Source organism: Lissotriton helveticus, chromosome 4_1 (genome assembly GCF_964261635.1).
Source record: "Lissotriton helveticus chromosome 4_1, aLisHel1.1, whole genome shotgun sequence".
In the NCBI taxonomy this organism is placed as follows: domain Eukaryota; kingdom Metazoa; phylum Chordata; class Amphibia; order Caudata; family Salamandridae; genus Lissotriton; species Lissotriton helveticus.
The window spans coordinates 885203029-885222642 of NC_136063.1; the positions used below are offsets into that span (position 1 = coordinate 885203029).

General features: G+C 44.8%; 1 protein-coding gene across 1 annotated transcript in view; it reads right to left on the minus strand.

Moving 5' to 3' along the window:
• Window positions 1–19614, minus strand: part of TMX3 (thioredoxin related transmembrane protein 3) — a 210833-nt gene that overhangs the window by 77421 nt on the left and 113798 nt on the right. Inside the window, exons 10-11 of the mRNA XM_078687512.1 lie at window positions 6997–7095; window positions 550–607 (exon numbers count right to left, since the gene is read on the minus strand). Coding sequence (XP_078543638.1) covers window positions 550–607; window positions 6997–7095 — 157 coding nt within the window. The remainder of the gene's footprint in view (window positions 1–549; window positions 608–6996; window positions 7096–19614) is intronic.

The following is a 19614-nucleotide window of genomic DNA, read 5'->3' on the forward strand; positions in this document are numbered from 1 at the left end:
TATATGTCGTATATGGCTGTATCAATGACAACCAGGGAGAACGGACTCTGTATGCTGCAGGGGTGTCCAGCTCATTCTAGGACACCCTCTCACTAAGAACCATTCATCCTGCCTTCAGGATTGGTAAGGTCTGCTATGTGGATGACTTAAAGGTTTTAAGTGCAGTTACACTTTAGATATAGGGAACCTATATCTAAAGTAAGTGGGGCATGCACCATCTTACACAGGCTGAAATAGCAGGCCTATAGTTCCATGTTGCATGACCTCTCATAGGTGGCATAATACATGCTTCAGCCCATGGGAGGCCTCTGGGGTACCTATGCCCTGGGTACATGCGCACCATATGCTAGTGACTGACAAGGGTACCCCAAAATCCAATCTGGAGTGTACCTAAGTACATGAAGATAACAGTTTAAGGAGAAAGCAGATCGACTGATGATATTTCAACTCCATTAGTAAACTTCCAAATCAAAACAAGGAGGAAAACAATATTTATAATTTGCAAGAAATAATGTCACCCATAAAAGAGATATGTCAAAACTACTGTACCTGAGATGTTCGACTGATGTGTTTTTATCATCAATTATTGCAACAGCTACAAGCTTCCCTGAAACGAAAAGCATCAAGATGTTAGGAACAGGACATTTCCAACTTTGGCAAACTGGCTTCCTTTCAATGTTTCATAGCCCAATGCTTCCCCTTTTACAGATATAGAAAGGTAGTCTGCAAAATCGCCATTCAATAACTCTACAACGCAAACGCCTCCCTTGTTATTTACCAGTTCTACAGCACTAACCACCTACTAAGCACTGCTCAAGAGAACAGTGCAGTGAATGATAAAATGGTGTGGACAAATATTTTGCCTGACATGGAAGTCTTGGGGCCTTGTCATGGATGTCAAATATTTCCAACTGTTGCTGGGCTAAACAGAGTGTGTTCCATAGTACGTAAACTGATCGTTTTTTGTTCAAGAAGGGGGTGCTGTCAAAGTGTGCATGGATGAGTAAGCTCAAAATTGTTGTAGCTGTCCTAAAATAGATGCAGTCTTGCTGAGAGGAGGCGACTGTTTTCCAATAAGGTATATGTATCAAACCAATTATTTTAAACACACACAGAATCGAGGTGGAGAGCATGTGAAGGTCTTAACAAAAGGAAACAGAACCAGGCAATTTCGCTTTAAAGTAATTGTAATTTGTGAGATTTGAGGGCAACCTGTGGTGCAGAGGATTACTATAATCAAATACTGTCACTGAAATGGTTCTTGGTTCTGATCGCCCATGTTCTCTGTTTGGTAGAGAGTACTGCGAGGACTCCCTTGACCCGAAAGAGCATTTGTTTTCTATGAATGTAACAACCCTGTGTGAATGAAAGATTCAAAATAACACCTATGCTAGCTGTATTGTATCTGTTACAGAGAAAGGATGCAGAATGAGGGCAGAAGAATAGAAGCGACTGGGTCACTGCAAAGGCCCTTGGGAGATTTATTTTTTTACGTGAAGGCTATTTTTCTTCCAGCTAGGATTGGCTGTAGAGGAGGGAAGCAATTCTATCCTTTGTTAATTTACACACTTTTTAAAAATAGATAATCATAGGTAATCATGTGCCTTTCCACCTGGTCAGAACCAATGATGTGTTCACTTTTTGCAAGATTCGTTCTGAAAAAAAATGAATTATAAATATGAATGTGGTCGCAGTCCACTGTGCATTTTCATTGGTCCAAATTAAAAAGGGACAATTTGGGATGAATGGATTCAAATGGAAATAAAATAAAATCAAGCTTCTGTTCTTTTGCTAAATATTCCAGTACTTTAGTGAGTGAATGCTTTGGCATGGCAAATCATTTTCATTTAAGGAAAGGGGATTCATCTTGCCTCTTGTAAAGGGGGCTGAGGAAGTTCCTTCTGAAGAGTAGTCATTTATGCATCCTCTTTGAGAGTGTTGTCAGAGAAGTGTACTGCAACACCTTGGCATGGACCCTATACATTAATTGCAGATTGGACCAAATAAAAATAAAAAAGTCATGACAGATAAAATAATAGTATAGGACTGTATGTTTACATACGTTTTAACAGAGCATGTCATCTGCAGCGATAATGATTGTGTCAATATCAACTAAAAAGTACTGATGAACACTATCAGAGGGAATACGAGACAGCTTAAAAAAAGGAAAAAATAGGTTTGAGATGTCATGTACATTTGTTGAAAAGTTTCTTCATTTGGTTGCTTGATGTTACACCCTTGGGGTGAAATAATGTTTTATTTTAAATTAATTAGAGAAGCTCATTTTCTACACCTAAACATGAATAGGGTACTTTATTTTATCTCTGCACAAAACAATGGCCTTTTTTTTCCTGTTTTTTGCTGCATGCTTATTTGAGAGACCACAAACACCTTCAGTGTGAGATGAATGTTATTCTGGTACAGCAACCAATTGTGTACATATAGAAATGGAGCAGAGTGCCAATGGAAACACTCTAGGCTAAGATGTTTGGAGATCCTCAAGTATGCTGTTGGGCATCAGCGGTGTCAAGCCAATTTCAATTAGTGAGGAAATGATGGAGTGGTCTGACCAAGATGAAGCATTTGCTTGAATAGGGGATTTCACAATGGCTGTGGGTGGTCAATAAAAGACAGTGTTTCCCCATTTCAGATGTATTTATTTATTTGTGTATGACACATCATGTATCAAGACGTTGGGTAGCTTCAGACAGGAATGATCTCCAAGAGCTGCATTGCAAGGGGTGGGAAAGCCAGCAGTCAGGACCCAATCTGCCCAACAAAAGATTGCAGTACAGGGTATTGCGTGTGTGACCTAACTGAGGAGTGCAGGATGTGAATCAGTCTGTGGAGTGGTGGGGTCTTGAAGGAAGAAATAGTTGGGGCTGAGCTCCTATGAAACAAAGTGATATGCTAGAATGTGAGTGGAAGGCTTGTCAAAAAGACTAATGGCTAGCAGCACGGAGAGTGGTTGCCAACTCTAAGCAAAAGGAGTAGAGAAGGTCTACGTTTGATATTTGCAACAGATAACATTTTCTGCGTAAAACACAGTTTATTTGTGCACAACATTGCTACAGATTAAGGAATTATGCCAGTAAAACTGCAGACAAGTGTTTGCTGATAGAGTACTGGTCGGCGGTCACTAACTATCTTAATATGAATGAATGAACAAGTAGTATTGTTGCAGGGATTCTGCTCCTACACAGAACTGTGCACAGAGACCCAGGACCTCAGTGAATAGTGGTGTACCAAAAAACTCACCTCAGTAACTAGAAACCCTAACCAGCTAGCATCAGTGTCACATTAGCTCTTCGTCCTATAGCAAAGGAACCAATGATTAGACAACCTAGAACATGCAACTTAGGTTATACTCCGGAATGGTGGGAAGCAAGAACACTTTCATTATACTCTCATACCAGTCCACAACAGGAGTAAAAAGAGACACGGGAAAGGTTAAAATATGTATTTTAATGACGTGCTCTAAGATGCAGAATCTTTGCTAACATAAGCAGACAATGCTGATCATATTATTTCTAATCATATGTTACAATTCCATGAAACAAAAGGAGAAATCATATTATAATGATGGTGAAAACAGGTCTTATAGTGCCTAGTGTAACACCCTCCCTAGCTAGGAACTAGGTTTTATAAAATATAGAAAGTATCTTAGGCTTGTGTGTGGGACCCCATACCTCCAAGATCAGCAGGAATAAATCACATCAGGATCTGCAAAAGGTCTCTGTCTCTCTGGAAAAACAGGATTCTTCCAAGTGCCCAAAATCATGCCTTCAGTGAAATATTAAAGGCGCCAAAATTTCCGTTGGCTCGCAGCTGCATGTATGCTATGTCTAAAACGTGAGCCGATCAGCCCGAACAACAGCTACGTTATGATAACCCTGGAGGCTTTAAAGCTCCCTGTGCAGACTAGGGTCGCGATGTAAGTCTAGGGATGCCGAAAACAAGCCTCTCTCATGTGAAGAAATTCACACAGCCTAACTTACAACAGTGTTGTGTGCAAAAAGCAGCAAAACATAAAATGGCATTTAAACTTCTAATAGGCCTATGCGAACATAGCAATGTGCGCAACCAGGCCAAGCCCTCACTACAGTATTTTCTTCCTAATTTCAATATTTGTTGTATGTGTTTATGGTTGGACTTGAATGACTATGTGTCAATGCGTAAATAGAGTAAACAATAGATGCTAAAGCAATAAAATGCTATAAGTATATAAGAATGATACAGCCTATCAACTATTTAGGGCTTAACATACAGGGAACAGGCTAATTCCCAATTATAATTCTGAGTTATGCTTTTACGCTGTACTAGCTTTTAAATAATGCAGTTTTAGTTTAGGGGGTTTATTTTCCAGTTGTTTCGCTAGAGCTGCGGTTCCTAACCTGGGGTCAGCAGACCCCTTCTGGTCCGTTAAACATACCCAGAGGATCACCGATTGTTTAGAAAAATAAATATTATTAGCATATGAACAAAATATATAAATATACACATACAAAAGAAAAAAATTACATTTTTAAAACGCTCTGTAAATGTGAAGGAATTTGAAAATTAAAGGCAAAGTATGAAGTTGGTATCTTTAGTTTGATTTGTGGGGAGCAGTGCTGGTTCAGCAAACAATCTAGTACTGATGATTGGTGGACCCAATTCAACAATTATGTACTGACAAAATAAGCGTCTGTATTTGGCGGCAAGAAGACCCTGATATGCTAGTCTGGGGGATCTGTTTAGTTTATTTTAGAAATAAAACTACTATTGAAAAGCTCCAACCTTTTCATTAAAATTACAATTTCTTTATGTGCATGGTTTTGTTTCTAAAGTAAGTAAAATGTTTTGTAAGTAAACAAAATATTTCTGTTGATTTGTTTGATGTGTGCTTGTTTCTGAAACTGCTTAGGTGGTGTTTTCCGGCATCCAGTAGTTATTTAAAGGGTGCGTACAGATGAAGAATGATTAAGAACCACTGCTTTAGAGCATTAATAAAGGCAGCATGCCATAGCCTGTGCACTGGCAACAAAACACAAGAAAGCCGATTTATCAAGGTTTCATGCAATGCAACAAGACACCATACTGCCTGCATTAAAGGGAAAGGGCACCACATTTAACATTATAGGGTGCATTCCTGCCCTCTCGTTGATCAGGCACACAATGTGTTGCCTTGCGCCAACGCAAGCACCCTTGAACCATGGTGCAAGGGTGCTTGCATTGTAGGTATGATTCTTTTTGCGCAGGAAAGGACACCTTCCTGCACAAAAACAATTCTCAGACACATTTTCATCTTTCCAATGTGTTCTGCAAAATGCAGCACCCTTTGAAAAAGGAAATAATGAGGAGAAATGAAGCTATTTCTCCTTGTTGCGCCTCACCTGGGAAAGCATAGCATTTTGACCCACTCCCAAATTTATCAGTCTTAGTAAATCTGGGAATGCGCCAAAATCCATGGGTGGATGTGTGGGAACACTCAAGCTCCACCCCTGAAACACCTTCTTGGGGCAGAATAAAGCAAGGAACGACTTGTGCGGCCTTGCGTTACTCCAGATTTACCAAGCCACGCATGGCCATGCAAAGTGGTGTTGCGTGGCTTGATAAATCTCATTCTTGGATTTGCGTCACCCTGCAAGGGGCAAGGATAACACAACACATAGATAAATATGGGCCCTAGAGACGAATGAGCACTAGAGACCAAAGTAAGACTAGGCATGGAGTGTAAGAGTGTGATCAATAGAGAGGTTTATAGTTGATCAAATCAAATAGAACCATATGCTAACAATGTGTCAACACAGAGGTCTTTTGTCAGAGTTCGAAAAGTAAGACGGTAACAAAAGGGGTAGTGACACCTCGAGAGGCACACAAATATTAGTAACACTTGCACTGTATATGCGTCATACTTTTCTACTCTTGTACCTGCCAATTTGCCTCTACAAACCCAAGGAAGAAAGCTTGTCAACTATAGTTAGCAAATACAAGGCACTAGGGTGAGCGAGACAGAGAAACATTGGTAACTGGAGCCAAAGGTCCGCTCGAACCTTTTATGTTTTTAGAAAAAAAAATTAGGTTAAAATGCTGTGTGTGGTTTTGCTACAGATGACAAAGTATTAGTGGTTAAATACCTATCATAAAACAAAGTGGTTCTACCATCAGTAGTAGAATATAGCGATGAACCAAATAGTAGGGCATCTGTTGCACCAAAATATCAAAATTCGAATGTAATAATGTTCTCCTAGTCTAACTTCAGTTACTGAAAAGGACATTTTGAAAGGAAGAGGGAAGGGTTAGTCAACCAGTGCACTCCTTTCCATGTGGAGAGTCTGCGAGGAATAGTGGGATGCAGATATTTTGGCCACTGTCTGCTTTTGTTGTGCAGTGTGTGCTAAGTGCACATTCTGAGGCCGGATTACTGGACTGAAAAAAGATATTTAATTACAGAGCTACCTCGCATACATCATATGGTAATCGACTAAGCACACACCCTCGATCATGACAAGTTAAGCAATTTACAACTTCATAGGGAATGGAATGACCAGAAGTGTCTTGGTGTGTCCTTTGCCCAAGAAGCAAGCAATACATCTGCATGCTTGTGAATACACTATTTTGAGTACACAATGCATCAAATTAGTCTTGAAAGCATTATTGGTCAATATTTTCTCTGCCCGGCTTAACACATACACAGCCAGATTTATTTTAAGCCAAGAGGGGACGCATGCAAGCAAAGCAAAAGAAGGGTACCCAAATCAGCAACATAAAAAAACAATGGTAGCAACTCAGTAAAAGTATACAAATGGAACAACACCTTGAACTTGTAACAGGCTCAACAGCAGCTTGATGAAACTTAAGTTAAAACTGATTTTATTGGATTAGGTTATTCAAGACAATAGATTTGATCCCATTCTAATTAAAAGAAAGAAAAGTGTAGATGTTTGCTATTTCAAGCAAAGAGAATGACAGTGGTTGATCACTGAAAAATCAATGCAGTAAATGGGGCCTTACCTGTATCTCCAAGCTCGTACAATGTAAATCCATCTACTTGAAGATATCCCTGAAATCTCTCTTTGTTTATCCAAGAGGACAGATCACCATCTTCGTATTCTAGAGAAGAAAATGAAGTCTGTGACCAAACAAACTTTTCTTGTTTCAGGATCAACAAAAATGTAATTAGTAGGCTTCGAAAATCTACATCACTTTTATACTTTCCAAATGTACTTCTACTAGGATACTCCACTTCAAATTATGATAAACTGTGTACTTGAACATATTTCCCCTATTTCTTCACAAGTAAAACATTCATCTATGTGGAGAAAAGCCTCACCTAGACTCCCTTAAATATATCAAAGTTTTGGGCACTCCGGCACCCTATTTGTGCACTCCCTTTAAAGTCTTTAGGCACTAACGTTATGTATGAAGATACAGTGGGAAGCGTGACTAGAACTCTTTGCAAATATCAGCAATGTCGCAACTTTTTCTCTTTTTACCAAAACTCTTAAATGTACACCCCCCTGCCTACTCACCGTCAAGGAATACATGTTTCCCCACCCTCTAACAAACTTATAACTGCAGACAATTCAAAAAACTTGGTAGGTTCTCTTACTAATAAGCAGAATGTATGGCTTTCAACACAAATTACTTTGCAGTTGCTGTACCACCTGGCAACATCACGCTCATTTTTCAATAGTTACATGGCTGACTCTCCACCCACAATCTGTTGTGGGAAGTTCACAGTAGTTGCACACCAAATAATCCAGTGTCTCCTTTCCCTGCTCACCAGTTTTCCCTTCTTCGGGCAGTCAGAGGGCTCCTCATCCCATGCACCTCTCCCAGCAGGTTTCTGTGTGCTTAATGGAACTTGGTAAACACAACAAATGCAGGGATTACAGTTTCCCTTTATCAGTTCACCCCTCAGAGTTCCAAGTATGGGTGGGACACAGACACCTAGATCTGGTTAGACTTCAAGGCAGCCTTGCACTGGAACACGCTATGTATTTAAGTGTGGGTGTCACACAAGACATCACTGTTGTGGGGTTGTGCCTGCATGGGTTATTTGTCATGGCTGGGGATGAGGATCAGACACGGAAAAGGAGGCTATGAAGAAGGCGAGGTGGAAGGGGGCATGGCATGGAGTAAAGAAAGTGGGGCTGGGCACCATGCAGACTATGGACCACTAGATACTAAACTAGAAGAGCTAGCAGGAGTACCTCCTGTGTGACACACACCGCTTACCCCATCACATCACACCTGTAATGTACTGTCCGTCACCTTCTCATCCTCGGTGAATCATGCAGACCTCACAGGCACGATCTTACCTCATTCACTCGGACTATCTCACACTGCCTTTATTCACTCCAAATCTTTGAACAGATATTCCGTGCCTCCTATCTCGGTCCTCAACTCCTTAGCAGTAGTTGTCTCTGGAATAGATGCAAAGCTTGTGGAACCGAATAGTTTAATTAAGAGAGCCCAGACAAGACACCCAGCTGATGCAAGTAGGCTGCATCTGCGGCCCAGTAATGGAAAAACTCACCACTCTGCCCACTATGCTAGACGATTTATTAATTGATCTAAAACAAACCACAAGCTGCAGAAAGACCGCCATCTCTGACCAAAAAAGCCCTCAACCCGGACCTCCGGACAAAGGCTCTGCATCATGTCAGCCGGACGACCAAGAGACGGGAAGCAGGACAAACCAAGTCCAAGACACAACTGAGTACAACAAGCCTACTAATATTCAAAAAACATCCTCCTCAGTAGACAAAGGTGCCATAAAAAAAGTCACCCGAATCTGATCAGGAAAGGAAGACTTCGAGAAAAGAGCAGTGGAACACTGCTCAGTGCCCGCCGCAAGCAAAGAAGGAAAGGCAGGAACAGGAAGAACTAAATCACTGAGCACTTTCGAACAGATAGCACATCCAGTATCTCCGTAAGGGAGCCGCAGGAAGACAACATAATGGATATGCGCATAGAAATAGCAGAGGTAGAGGACAGGCCCACTGGCAAAGACTCAGTCAAGGGCAACGGGTTGGTCCCCCTCTGGGGAAAGCCGACTCAGAACGGGGACAGAGATTCTCTCAAGCTGCAACTATAAATGCAGGCACTCAACCACTCCCCGTGAGGGAAGCAGGAGCCATTCAATTGAGCGATGCCAATTAGCCCACTAACTCAGTGGCTGATGTGCTCCTGAGGGCTACTTAGCCTGCAGTCACACCATCAGCGATGCCACCTTTAGCCCTACTAAACATTCCAAACAGGGAATCAAAACCAGGGACCACTCAAGTTTGCAAGACCAAGAAATTATTAGTGCGCAAGCCAGCTTTAAATCTTCTCCCAATGAGGAGCCAGATACTATATCACAATCTTCTTGCCAGAATACAAATCACAAGGGAGACTAGACATATTAAACAAGGGGAACATTTTACGCCTATTAGCAGTGATCGGCGACATGGAGCACCTCAAATCATCAGACCTGGTCGCCATTGAATTTATTCAAACTGGAAGCTCATTTGGAAATGAGGCTACCAAGGCCACGTGTGCAACCTGAAAGACAGCCACGAAGATTCAGAGTGAACAGGCACTCTTAAGAACTGGGGAATAATACTGACACCGCTCTACAGCCCTAGCTATCCTCCACCCCTGCTAGATTTGACTCAGCCTAACCCGGGACCACAAACTCCTAAAGCCACTTTCTCGATACTCAAGGGGGCGAGGAGTACTTCCCACATAGGAAGAGCTAAGCACAATTTCCAAAATGGCTTAAATGTACTAACAAAGGATGCATCAACTCAGAACTGGAGCTGGTTATCACGCACAATAAAGGGCATAAACAGCATCCCATCACGAAGCTCACAAGACACAAAAAAAAACGCAGATCAAATCAAGATCTCTATGAATATGTTCCTGGACCATTAATGGCCAGGGAAACAAAGTAACAGATGGCACATACTGCTCTTCTTACAATCATTCAATATAATCCTACTTCACGAAACAAACCAGGTTTGAACACCCATTCCTAATGCAGGGTTTTGCGGGTTATCACGTCCCGGCACGCAAAGGAGCCAGGTTTGGCTACCCTAAGGGAGGCATGTCAATCTACACCTCAACAACTAGCATCAGCACTGTCAAGGAACTGCAGGTGAAGTCAACTGCAAAAATTAAAAGCGAATCAGAGTAACGGTCTGTTGTGAGGAAACAGAACTGAGAATAGTGATTATAAATGCATAATTGTATCCTAAAGATAGGTGAAGAATCGCTTTGAGCAAAGCTTCTATTCGATATAAAAGGTAATGACCACGCACGGTTTTGCACAAAGTAAATATGCTACAATGCCCCTCCCACCAAGGGATCAGCTCTCAATTGACTGAAGAAGCTTGGGCAAAGTTCCAGTATGAGCACTACAACCACCTCGAGGACGTGCAAAGTCATGCAATAGTGTTGGAGGAAATCTTAGCTGATTCGTCCAATAACACGAGGCAGCCTTTGCCCAACGACTGCCTCCGGTTCTGAGCACGGATTCATTTACAGCAACTAGACAGCTAATAAACAGACAGATATCTAACGAAGGGGGCCAGGCCCCAATGGGATTCCACCTGCACTGTTTAAACAGGACGCCAATTAGAGGTCAGAAAAACTGACGCAGATATTGCAGCAGATATCAGTGGATGCTGTAATCTCAGCCTCATTGAAAAGGTCCATAATGAGGGGCGTGGCTATGCGAGTAATGGAGTCAGACTTGCTCAGTTAGAGCTCCGTCGCTGGTTGCCCTTCCCCGCCACAAATATCTGTTTTTTCAGGAGCTCGTGGGTGGGCGACTGGTGCGGTCGAGGTAAGGACCCACCTGGCCAGTGCAGTGAAGGTTGCGATCCGGGCACTGAGGTCTGCTCCCGGAGCCAGACCACGGCGGAAACGCTGCACAGAACGGCGAGCAGCCCTGGAGACAACATCACGCAAGCCCGGGGATGTGCCCCGCCCAGCAGGCAGAGTAACATGGCAGCGGCCGGTGCAATAATGGCTCACCCCTGGCAGACAGAGGAAAAAGCCTTAAGACCACAATCGGCTGACACTTCAGAGGATATGGCACATCTACGACCCCATTGCGTGTCCTCAAAAAACAAGGAAGACATTGTGGAACCTGTCGCCACTATGAAACCCGGCGCAGCTCCACTGTGAGATGCCTAGGCCCAAAAGTATGTAAAAGACGGCACAGGAGATGAATGGACACTGGGATCCACCACAGTACCGGAGTACCTCCTAGACTGCAGGAGACTGCGTCGAAGATCGAGAGATGGAGATCCCTCCGTGGTGGAATACAGGAAGCTTGGAGGTCGCCCAAGTGTGCGGTTGACGAATGCCACTGCCCTACAGGCGGAGGTATGGAGCGGTAAGTGGTGCTGTTCAATCACAAACCCCGTTGGACGGCTGCCAAGTACTAGGAGAAACCTGAAACAGCCAGGAAGTGGCAACACAGAGTAGGCACACCACAAAGCTTGAGAGAACCAGCCTGGTCGCAACGCTCCCCTGGGGGATGAATACAGATCGGAGGGTATGCAGGAGGCAATACTGGGAGTGAATTAAGGTCCGAGGGACGCCTGGAAACAGGTGAACAGCGCTGGGCGCAGATAGATGTACGGTAGATGGCAGATGATTAGAGAACGCCCAGTATACAGAATACTAGGCACAAACTCTGGGGACTGGAGAAGATAACTCAAATATACCTGAGCCCCGGTAACATATGCAACTATACTTAGCATTTTGGCAAGTACTTGTGGCCGAATGGGTTTTCTTGGATGTAACTTGGGTGGCTGTTGACAGCATGAGGCCCCGTACAGGGAAAAGCATTATGTGCTGGAGAAAGGCATACCTCGGTGCCCATTGCTGCCACGTGGATATAAACTTGAGAGCTGGACCAAACTACCAGATACCCTGAGGTGAGCGGAGTTCCTGCGGGGGAATGACTGCTTGTATAGCCCACTGACTAAGCCTAGAAAGTCATATTGAGGAGAACATTGTCACCCACTTCACTCTGACTATGTCGCGTGGTGGTAGAACAAAACAAGCATTTACAATGCAATGGTCTCGGCATCATTAAAGGTAGAGTTATTGGCATTGCTCATTACATTTCTTTAAATCATAAATAAATGGCATGGTCATTTGATGGGACAAACCTACTAGGAAACTTTGAAGCATAGTGCGTCTCGTGGCTGGAAATGTTTGGTAGGCACAACGGTTGATAAGTAACCTATGGTATAAGGGGAGAGAGGCTCAGTGTACACGTAGGTGCCCACTAATCAAAAGTGCGCAGAAAAGACATCTCTCTCCCCTACACATTTCAGTCCCCAGTTCGGGGAAAAAAAACGGTCGAAAACATCTGCAAATGTTAATGGCTGAATTGTAAGGAATAATATAAAATTATACAAGGTTTCAAAGTGTTCCAGGGCAGCGCGCGACTGACTGCCTCTCCAAATGAATCACTTCCATTAACTACAGTTCTCTGTGCCGGGTGCCGGCTGGAATCACACCCTGTCTTCACTGTACCCTGTCGTTTCAAACAGCCCTAGAGTAAAACACACTGCTATCAGGATGAATCTCTGGTTTCCGTCATGCGAAAATCAGCAGAAAGTCGGCGTAAACCGATACTGGCGACAAAAAGTTGTAAAACTAAATAAAAGTATTCGAAATACCTCTTCTCCCATTGAAAGGCGGCAGCTATCTTCCCAGCGTCAGGGCGTCCAGCACTAGCTGCAAAAAAAACCCGCCCACTTCCTTCAGCAGCTACACGCACCCTGCCTAAAAGACCCAGCCTTGCACTGAGTCATATTTAGGAGGACCGAGCGAGCTGGGAGGGAAAACAAAGCTGGCGCTTGTTTATCACACACAGGAAGCCTGAAAACGGCGCACGGGGCTGAGGAGTTTACAGTGAATGCAGCGAGCGCGTTCGTGTGCTCGTTTCGAATCGCCTCCAAGGCGATGCGCGCGGCCAGGAATGTCTCCTGGAAAGGAGACACGGCCACAATAAGTTCTCGGCGGAGACGCGCTTCCGCGCGTTCAGCCGAGCCCTAAAAAGGCACTGGGGGAACATTGACCAAACCTCCATTAACCCGCGCCCAATCGGATAAGATGCCTGAAGAGGGGATACATGACCAGATGTCTAGCAAATTAGATGCTGGAGATTCTCTGGAGAGTAAGATAGACAAGGTGGCTATCGACTTGAAACTTTTACACGCAGACCACCACAAACTCACAGACAGGACATCTGTAATGGAAGCCACCATCACAGAGATCTCTTCGCAAATCACAATGGCAAAGAAACACATTACAGATCTTCTGAATAGAGTAGAATATCTGGAGGGTAGAGCAGAGGATGCCGAAGGAAGGTCGAGACACAACAACGTACGTGTAGTGGGCCTTCCGGAAGACACAGAAGGCAGAAACCGTGTAGCCTACACCGAATCCTGGCTACAAACATTACTACCAGAGGAGACACTCTCCCCACATTTCGTAGTAGAAAGAGCGGACAGAGTGCCGGCTAAGCCTCCGCCTCTAGGGTCTAATGTTAGACCTTTCCTGATGAGATTGTTGAATTATAGGGACAGAGACACCATACTTCAAGAAACCAGGAAGCTGCAAGAGGTGCAAGTAGAAAATCATAAATTATGTTTTTCCTGGATTTCACGATACAGGTACAGAAGCAGCGCTAAACTTACATGGCAGTAAAGAGAAGGTTCTGGCAACAACATTTGAAATATTCCCTGCTGTTTACGGCTCATCTAAGAGTGGTGACAGGAAGCAGAACTCTCTTCTTTGGCACCCCGGAGGCAGCAGGGGACTGGCTGGACTTGCATGGAGCTGCGGGAGGAACTACAGTGATGACAGGAACTACCGACACTAGCGCTGGAAACCCCCACAGACGCAGATGGAAGGTGAAGAACTGCGCGAAACTTCAAGCATCCCAAAACCTTGGACCCCAATCTAGAACAGGCTATAGGATCAAAGCAAAGCCTTGCAAGCGGACCCAGACATTGGAGGTACACATGGCGAGACAACCTCGGTGTACAGCTTCCAAGCGCCAGATAGTGAGGGGGAACTGTCGGACGAAGTCCTAAACTCACAGGACTCGTGTGTATTGCCAGAGGTCACCCCGCAGACGGCGGATGATATTGCTTAGCTCCTGATGTAGAATACAGGACAGATATCAATTGAAACATACTGCTATACACGCAACTATAATAAGTTGTCATTATTGCTGCCTCATAGTTCCGATATGCTACACGTTACGAGTAAGTTGACATTCAATATAGCTCATGAAAAGCGCCAGAAGATGGGGTTGGGTACCTGAGCAGACTCATGCTGTGGGGGGCGGAACGCGTTCCCGTGGTACAGACCTATATTTCATTACTTTAAGACCCTGATCTACGCTAAACAAATCGGGGAATGGGGAGCCATCATGGTGCCATAGCTTTTGTTTAGCAAACACACTATGCTTCCGTTAGAACACCCCCCAGTCATTGCGTAAATGTAATTTTTTTTCGTTTGGACGATTGCATGTTGCATTTTCGCCCTTTTGGTATTTTTGGTTTTAGTTAGTAGTCGTTATGCCATTACTTACGCACTGGGTCGTACCACACTGAATACTAGACATGTAATAATGTGGTGAACAGTTTTCATTCAAGACAGGCATCTTCCTGATTAAGTCAATTGCCAGATCACCCATGGCATATACGCAGTGACTAACTTGATGCTATGGCACCGATTAAATTATGCACATGGAATGTGGGAGGTATTCATAGCCCGTCACGCAGATACCTAATTTATTGATATCTTAAAAGATACCATGTTCAGATTGCTCTCCCTCAGGAGACTCACCTACCAAGGTCTGAGGTGGCACATTTACAGAGGAGATGGAGAGGCCAGTTGTACGCTACGGGCTACTCAGCATATGCTAGGGGAGCTCTAATTTGGGTTAGACCAGGGACCCCGTTTAGCATAGAAGATTCGCTCATCGACGTAGAAGGCCGTTATGTGATAGTAAAGGGTAAGCTGATTGGCCGACCTGTAGTTATTGCATCCATATATGCACCAAACGGCGATCAGGTTGCTTTCCTGGAGGTACTGTTGAGTAAATTAGCCATATGGCATGGCGTAACGATGATTGTGGGGGGGGGTGATTACAACAGTGTTCCTGTTGTTTCACTAGATCGATCCGAAGGCGCACCCCCCGGAGCACCTACATACGCCGCCATGAATACATTAACCAACTGGGCTACACAATGGCACTTGACAGACGTAAGGAGACATAGAAACCCGCATGATATAGTATATTCATTTTATTCAGGGGCACATGGGTTGCATGTTCGAATTGACCGTATAATGGTATCAGACGACCTCTTGACAGCTATTTCCGAACCACAATACCTCGCTGACGTCATGTACCTGGGCGATGTAAGGGCGTGGTCATGGGGCGCCGTCCCCCGGTGCGCAGAGGTGCTGCTGCCAAAAATTTCCGGATCCAGTCTGACGCCTGGGGATATTCTAAGTTAAGGAATCTGCGGCTAGATGTCTCTATGAGATACAATATTTTGAAGATAATACAGGCACAGCCTTGTCACCATTAATAGAATGGGGCGTCTTTAAGGTGGTCACTAGAGGGAATTGCCTAGGCATGCAAGCTGGCATGCTCAAACAGGTGGAGACAGACAACACTGCTATAGAGAGAAAGCTAGCGTCTAACAAACAAGAGGCGATAGAGGGCTCCAATAGACTGACTCAAAACAGGGAGGAACATGCCCACTTGTAAGAACGACTTCACTGTCTTAACTATGCAGCACACACTGCGCACACGCACCACACGGGAGACAAAGCTGGTAAATTATTAGCCTGGCTGACAGGTCAAGAAGATACAATGTTGCCCATCACATCCATATGTTCTGCGCAGGGCGCTTTAGTATATTCACAACAAGATATCCACAGGGAGTTTACGAAACACTATGCCTCACTTTCGTTTATGGTTTAAATCATTTTATTGAATTTTTTGCGAGCATTAACAACACGCCCACCTACAACCACTGGCAGGCGGGGAACAGTGTAAGCATCAGTCAAGTTTTAAAGAGAGGAAAGACAAGGAGGAATAATAAGAGGCAAAAAAGGACTTGAGAAGACGGGGAGAGAATACTGACAGAGATCTACCCACAGCCCAATGACCGACATGGTAGGGTTCTAGGCCTCACGCGTTGGCAGCTCCTCCTGAGGTGGCAACATGTCAGCGAGGGGAGTAGTGGGAAACAGCAGGACTGTTAAGTAGGGGGGCAGGTGAATTTGACAAACTCAGAGGATAAATATGCCACAGTGGGCCCCCAAGTCTTATCAAATTTAGGCAACGTGCGATTAATCCCGGCGGTGATCCTTTCCATCCCCACCACTTCCCACAATCTAAGCAACCAATCTAATTTAGTTGGTATGTCCTCTGTGCCCCACTTAGCTAGAAGAGCCTGCTTAGCTGCCCCCAGGGCCAGGGTGATTGCCTTCCCCCTGCAGGACCGGAGAGGATATGTGAGGGGGTTTGGAAGCCCCCGCAGGATTTAACTAGGGAATCTGGGGATTTCTGTCTGGTATATGTGGTCATCAAAGTTAGGATAGCGTCCCAGTAGGTTTGTATCTTGGGGCAGTGCCATAGAATGTGGGACAGTGTGCCTGTCTGGCACTTTTGCGCCAACAAAGATCGCTGCTGCATGGTTTCCACTGGGCGACACGTGCCGGGGTATAATACCAATAGTGCACAATTTTTAGGGAGCATCTCCTTCCCTGGGGTACTGCACGATGAGGCCCTGTCTCTGTGTACGATGTCCGCCCACTCCTTCAGGGAAAACTCTTGCCCCAGTTCCGATTCCCACCTACGCTGTGCTGGGGATTTAGCGGGGTTCTTAGCTTTGTTGAGGAAACCATAGACATCTGACATCAGGCGCTTATTTGACATGCGGGTGACATACCAAAGCTCAAATTTGGTATGGGGCCGACCTGCGTGGACGCGGACTTGAGGCTGTGTGAACCAATGGTGCAATGCCAGGTACTGCCAATACGCTTCTTTGGTGATTCCATAGCCCTTTACCAGTTGGGGCTCATTTTTGTTTAAATGCGTTTTTATTGATTATCAATTTTGCATTATATCATTACACTTCTGGCGATACTATTACGAAACATTTATAATTTGACACCAGTATTACAGCTGTATGAGCGTTTCAAATAATAAAGCGCATTTAGTTTAGACAGCAATACATCAAGAACTAAACTGGTGGTTGTCCTTAGTGCAGATATTTCAATCCAGGCAATGGAGAGTTAAATTGTTTGCAACATAACATTAATATAACCAATTGTAACCGCACATTGACTCCTGAGTTTGAAATTATAATTTGTTAAACATAATACCACAATGCACTTCCCATGTCCTGTAACTGCAAACTGTATTCGCTCGCTTGCACGTAGGGCATGGGCTTATTTTGATCTTGTTACTCCCAGTCTTACCATATGTCTACTATGTCATGATTACAGCTCACTCACTGCACTGTCTTGGACAATAGTCAGTGAGGGGTTTTGCATCTGACCCCGTAAACTCGCTTCTGGACAGGCCAGCAACGAGGGTCCTGTAACTCAGTTATGCCTACCGGGTTTGGCCCACGGTTCAGTCAGGTGAAGTAGCGGGCTCGACATTCCGGCCCTCCATATAGTACGAAAATCCGTTAGGATCGCATCCCAGCACCCCGCAAGTGGCTGCTTACGAATGCCTATCGCATCCTCCCAACACAGCACTATACTCTCTGCATGTGCCCAACAGAGCAGTGACCTGAACCAGGCCCTCTCTGCGGGGGGGTGTCAATTGACATCCAGCGTTTCATGATCAGCCTTTTGGCCACTATGAGATCAAGATATATATAACAGGACAACACTTTATGTTTCTTAGACCTGTGGTACAGGCCCAATATGCATGCCTCCCAGGTCCAATACAGCTCACAGTCTGTGCACTGTGTCAGTCATAGTGACCATACTCCAGTACTGCAGGACCAGACCATATGAAGCAAATCAACACCCACTGAACCACATCTCGGACAGCCGGCATCAGTACGATTAAAATATTTGTTTTTGGCTGATGTGAGGTAGGCCCTGTGTACTATGTAGTACTGAATGAACCGGAAGCTCGAGCTGCTGGGGATTCAAGTGGGACCAACCATTCATGCTCAGTGCTAGGAGGCTGCAGGTCTTTCTCCCGGTCAGCACGCAATTAGTTCATTTGTGGCACGTATGTGCTCTCAGTGCCCCCGCAAACCATTTGACAAGATGTCAGCCTGCACCCAGCTTGTGCAAGTATTGTACAACTAGGTGCGTAGGCGGCTCCTGTTCTATGTTGCCCCATGTGTGTTGCATCGTGCGTACTACTGTATGCAGTAAAAATTGGCCCTGCAGGAAACCAGAGTTCTCCGCTAGTGTCTTGATAGGCAATAGTTGACCTTCATTGAATAAGTCCCCAATCGTCAGAACCCCAGCTGCATCCCTGCCCCTCACACCTTCTGGTTGTCCTACCACCCTGATATTGTTTCTGCAGGAGTGCCTTTCGGCATCGTCCACTTTGCTCTCTAGGGATTGCACTTTGTCATAGGCTAGTTTATCACACATGCGGGGCGGGGAAGAAGTGACCCACGTGTCTTCACCAGAATCACTGGATACAATGCGCAACAGCCTCCGACTCCTGTGCCATAGTGTATGTGCAATCTCCTGCAGGCACCACACTTGTGTCCTAGAGGCCGCTTCGCTCACAGTCACCCGGTAGTGGTACAAGCGTAGGGCCCCCGCCCGGAGCACCCTGGTTACACCTTGTATTCAGTTTGCCTCCACTGGGACCCCAAAGTGGAGTTATACACAGTCCGGTGTGTTCCCCATAAAAGTGGCAACAGGCTCCAACCCCCACCCAGTTCACTAAGGGAGACACACCAAGCCTCCTGTGTACGGCCTCATGCTTCGTCAGTGGCTGCTTCTATCAGGCCGTACTCTGCCGCCACATCTACTGAGGTACTTCGGCACTCCACTGGGCTCACTGCACATCTCAGTTCGCTGCCCAGGGAGGCCACAGATCAACTCTTACCAAGTTTACAAGAGAGAGCACATGCACTTTAGCACTGATCAGCAGTGGTAAAGTGCCCTGAGTCATAAAACCAACAAAAACAGGTCAGAAAAAATACAGGAGGAAAGCAAAAAGTTCTGGGATAACCCTGCAAAAAGGGCCAAGTCCAACAAGTACATTTCACTCTGAAAATGTTACTTGTATCTCTTTTTCATGTGCACTGTTTTATATGTAGCTACCAGAAGAGGAAAGATCAAAAATGTACATATTGTGTTTTGTTAGCCAGACCTTTGGCCCTGCCCCCATGCTCACTAAACCCGCCCCCGCGCTCACTGCCCCTGCCCCTATTGCATGCAGCATCACAGTTATGCACATATTGTTATTGATATACAAGGGTTTTTTCTCCAGCCCATACAGCTTTGTCAAGTGTCATGTACATAAATGTGTGTATGTATAAGCCAATATCATTTTAGGTTATAAAAAAAATCCTCCTTTCGACCTTTTTCCCATTCCTC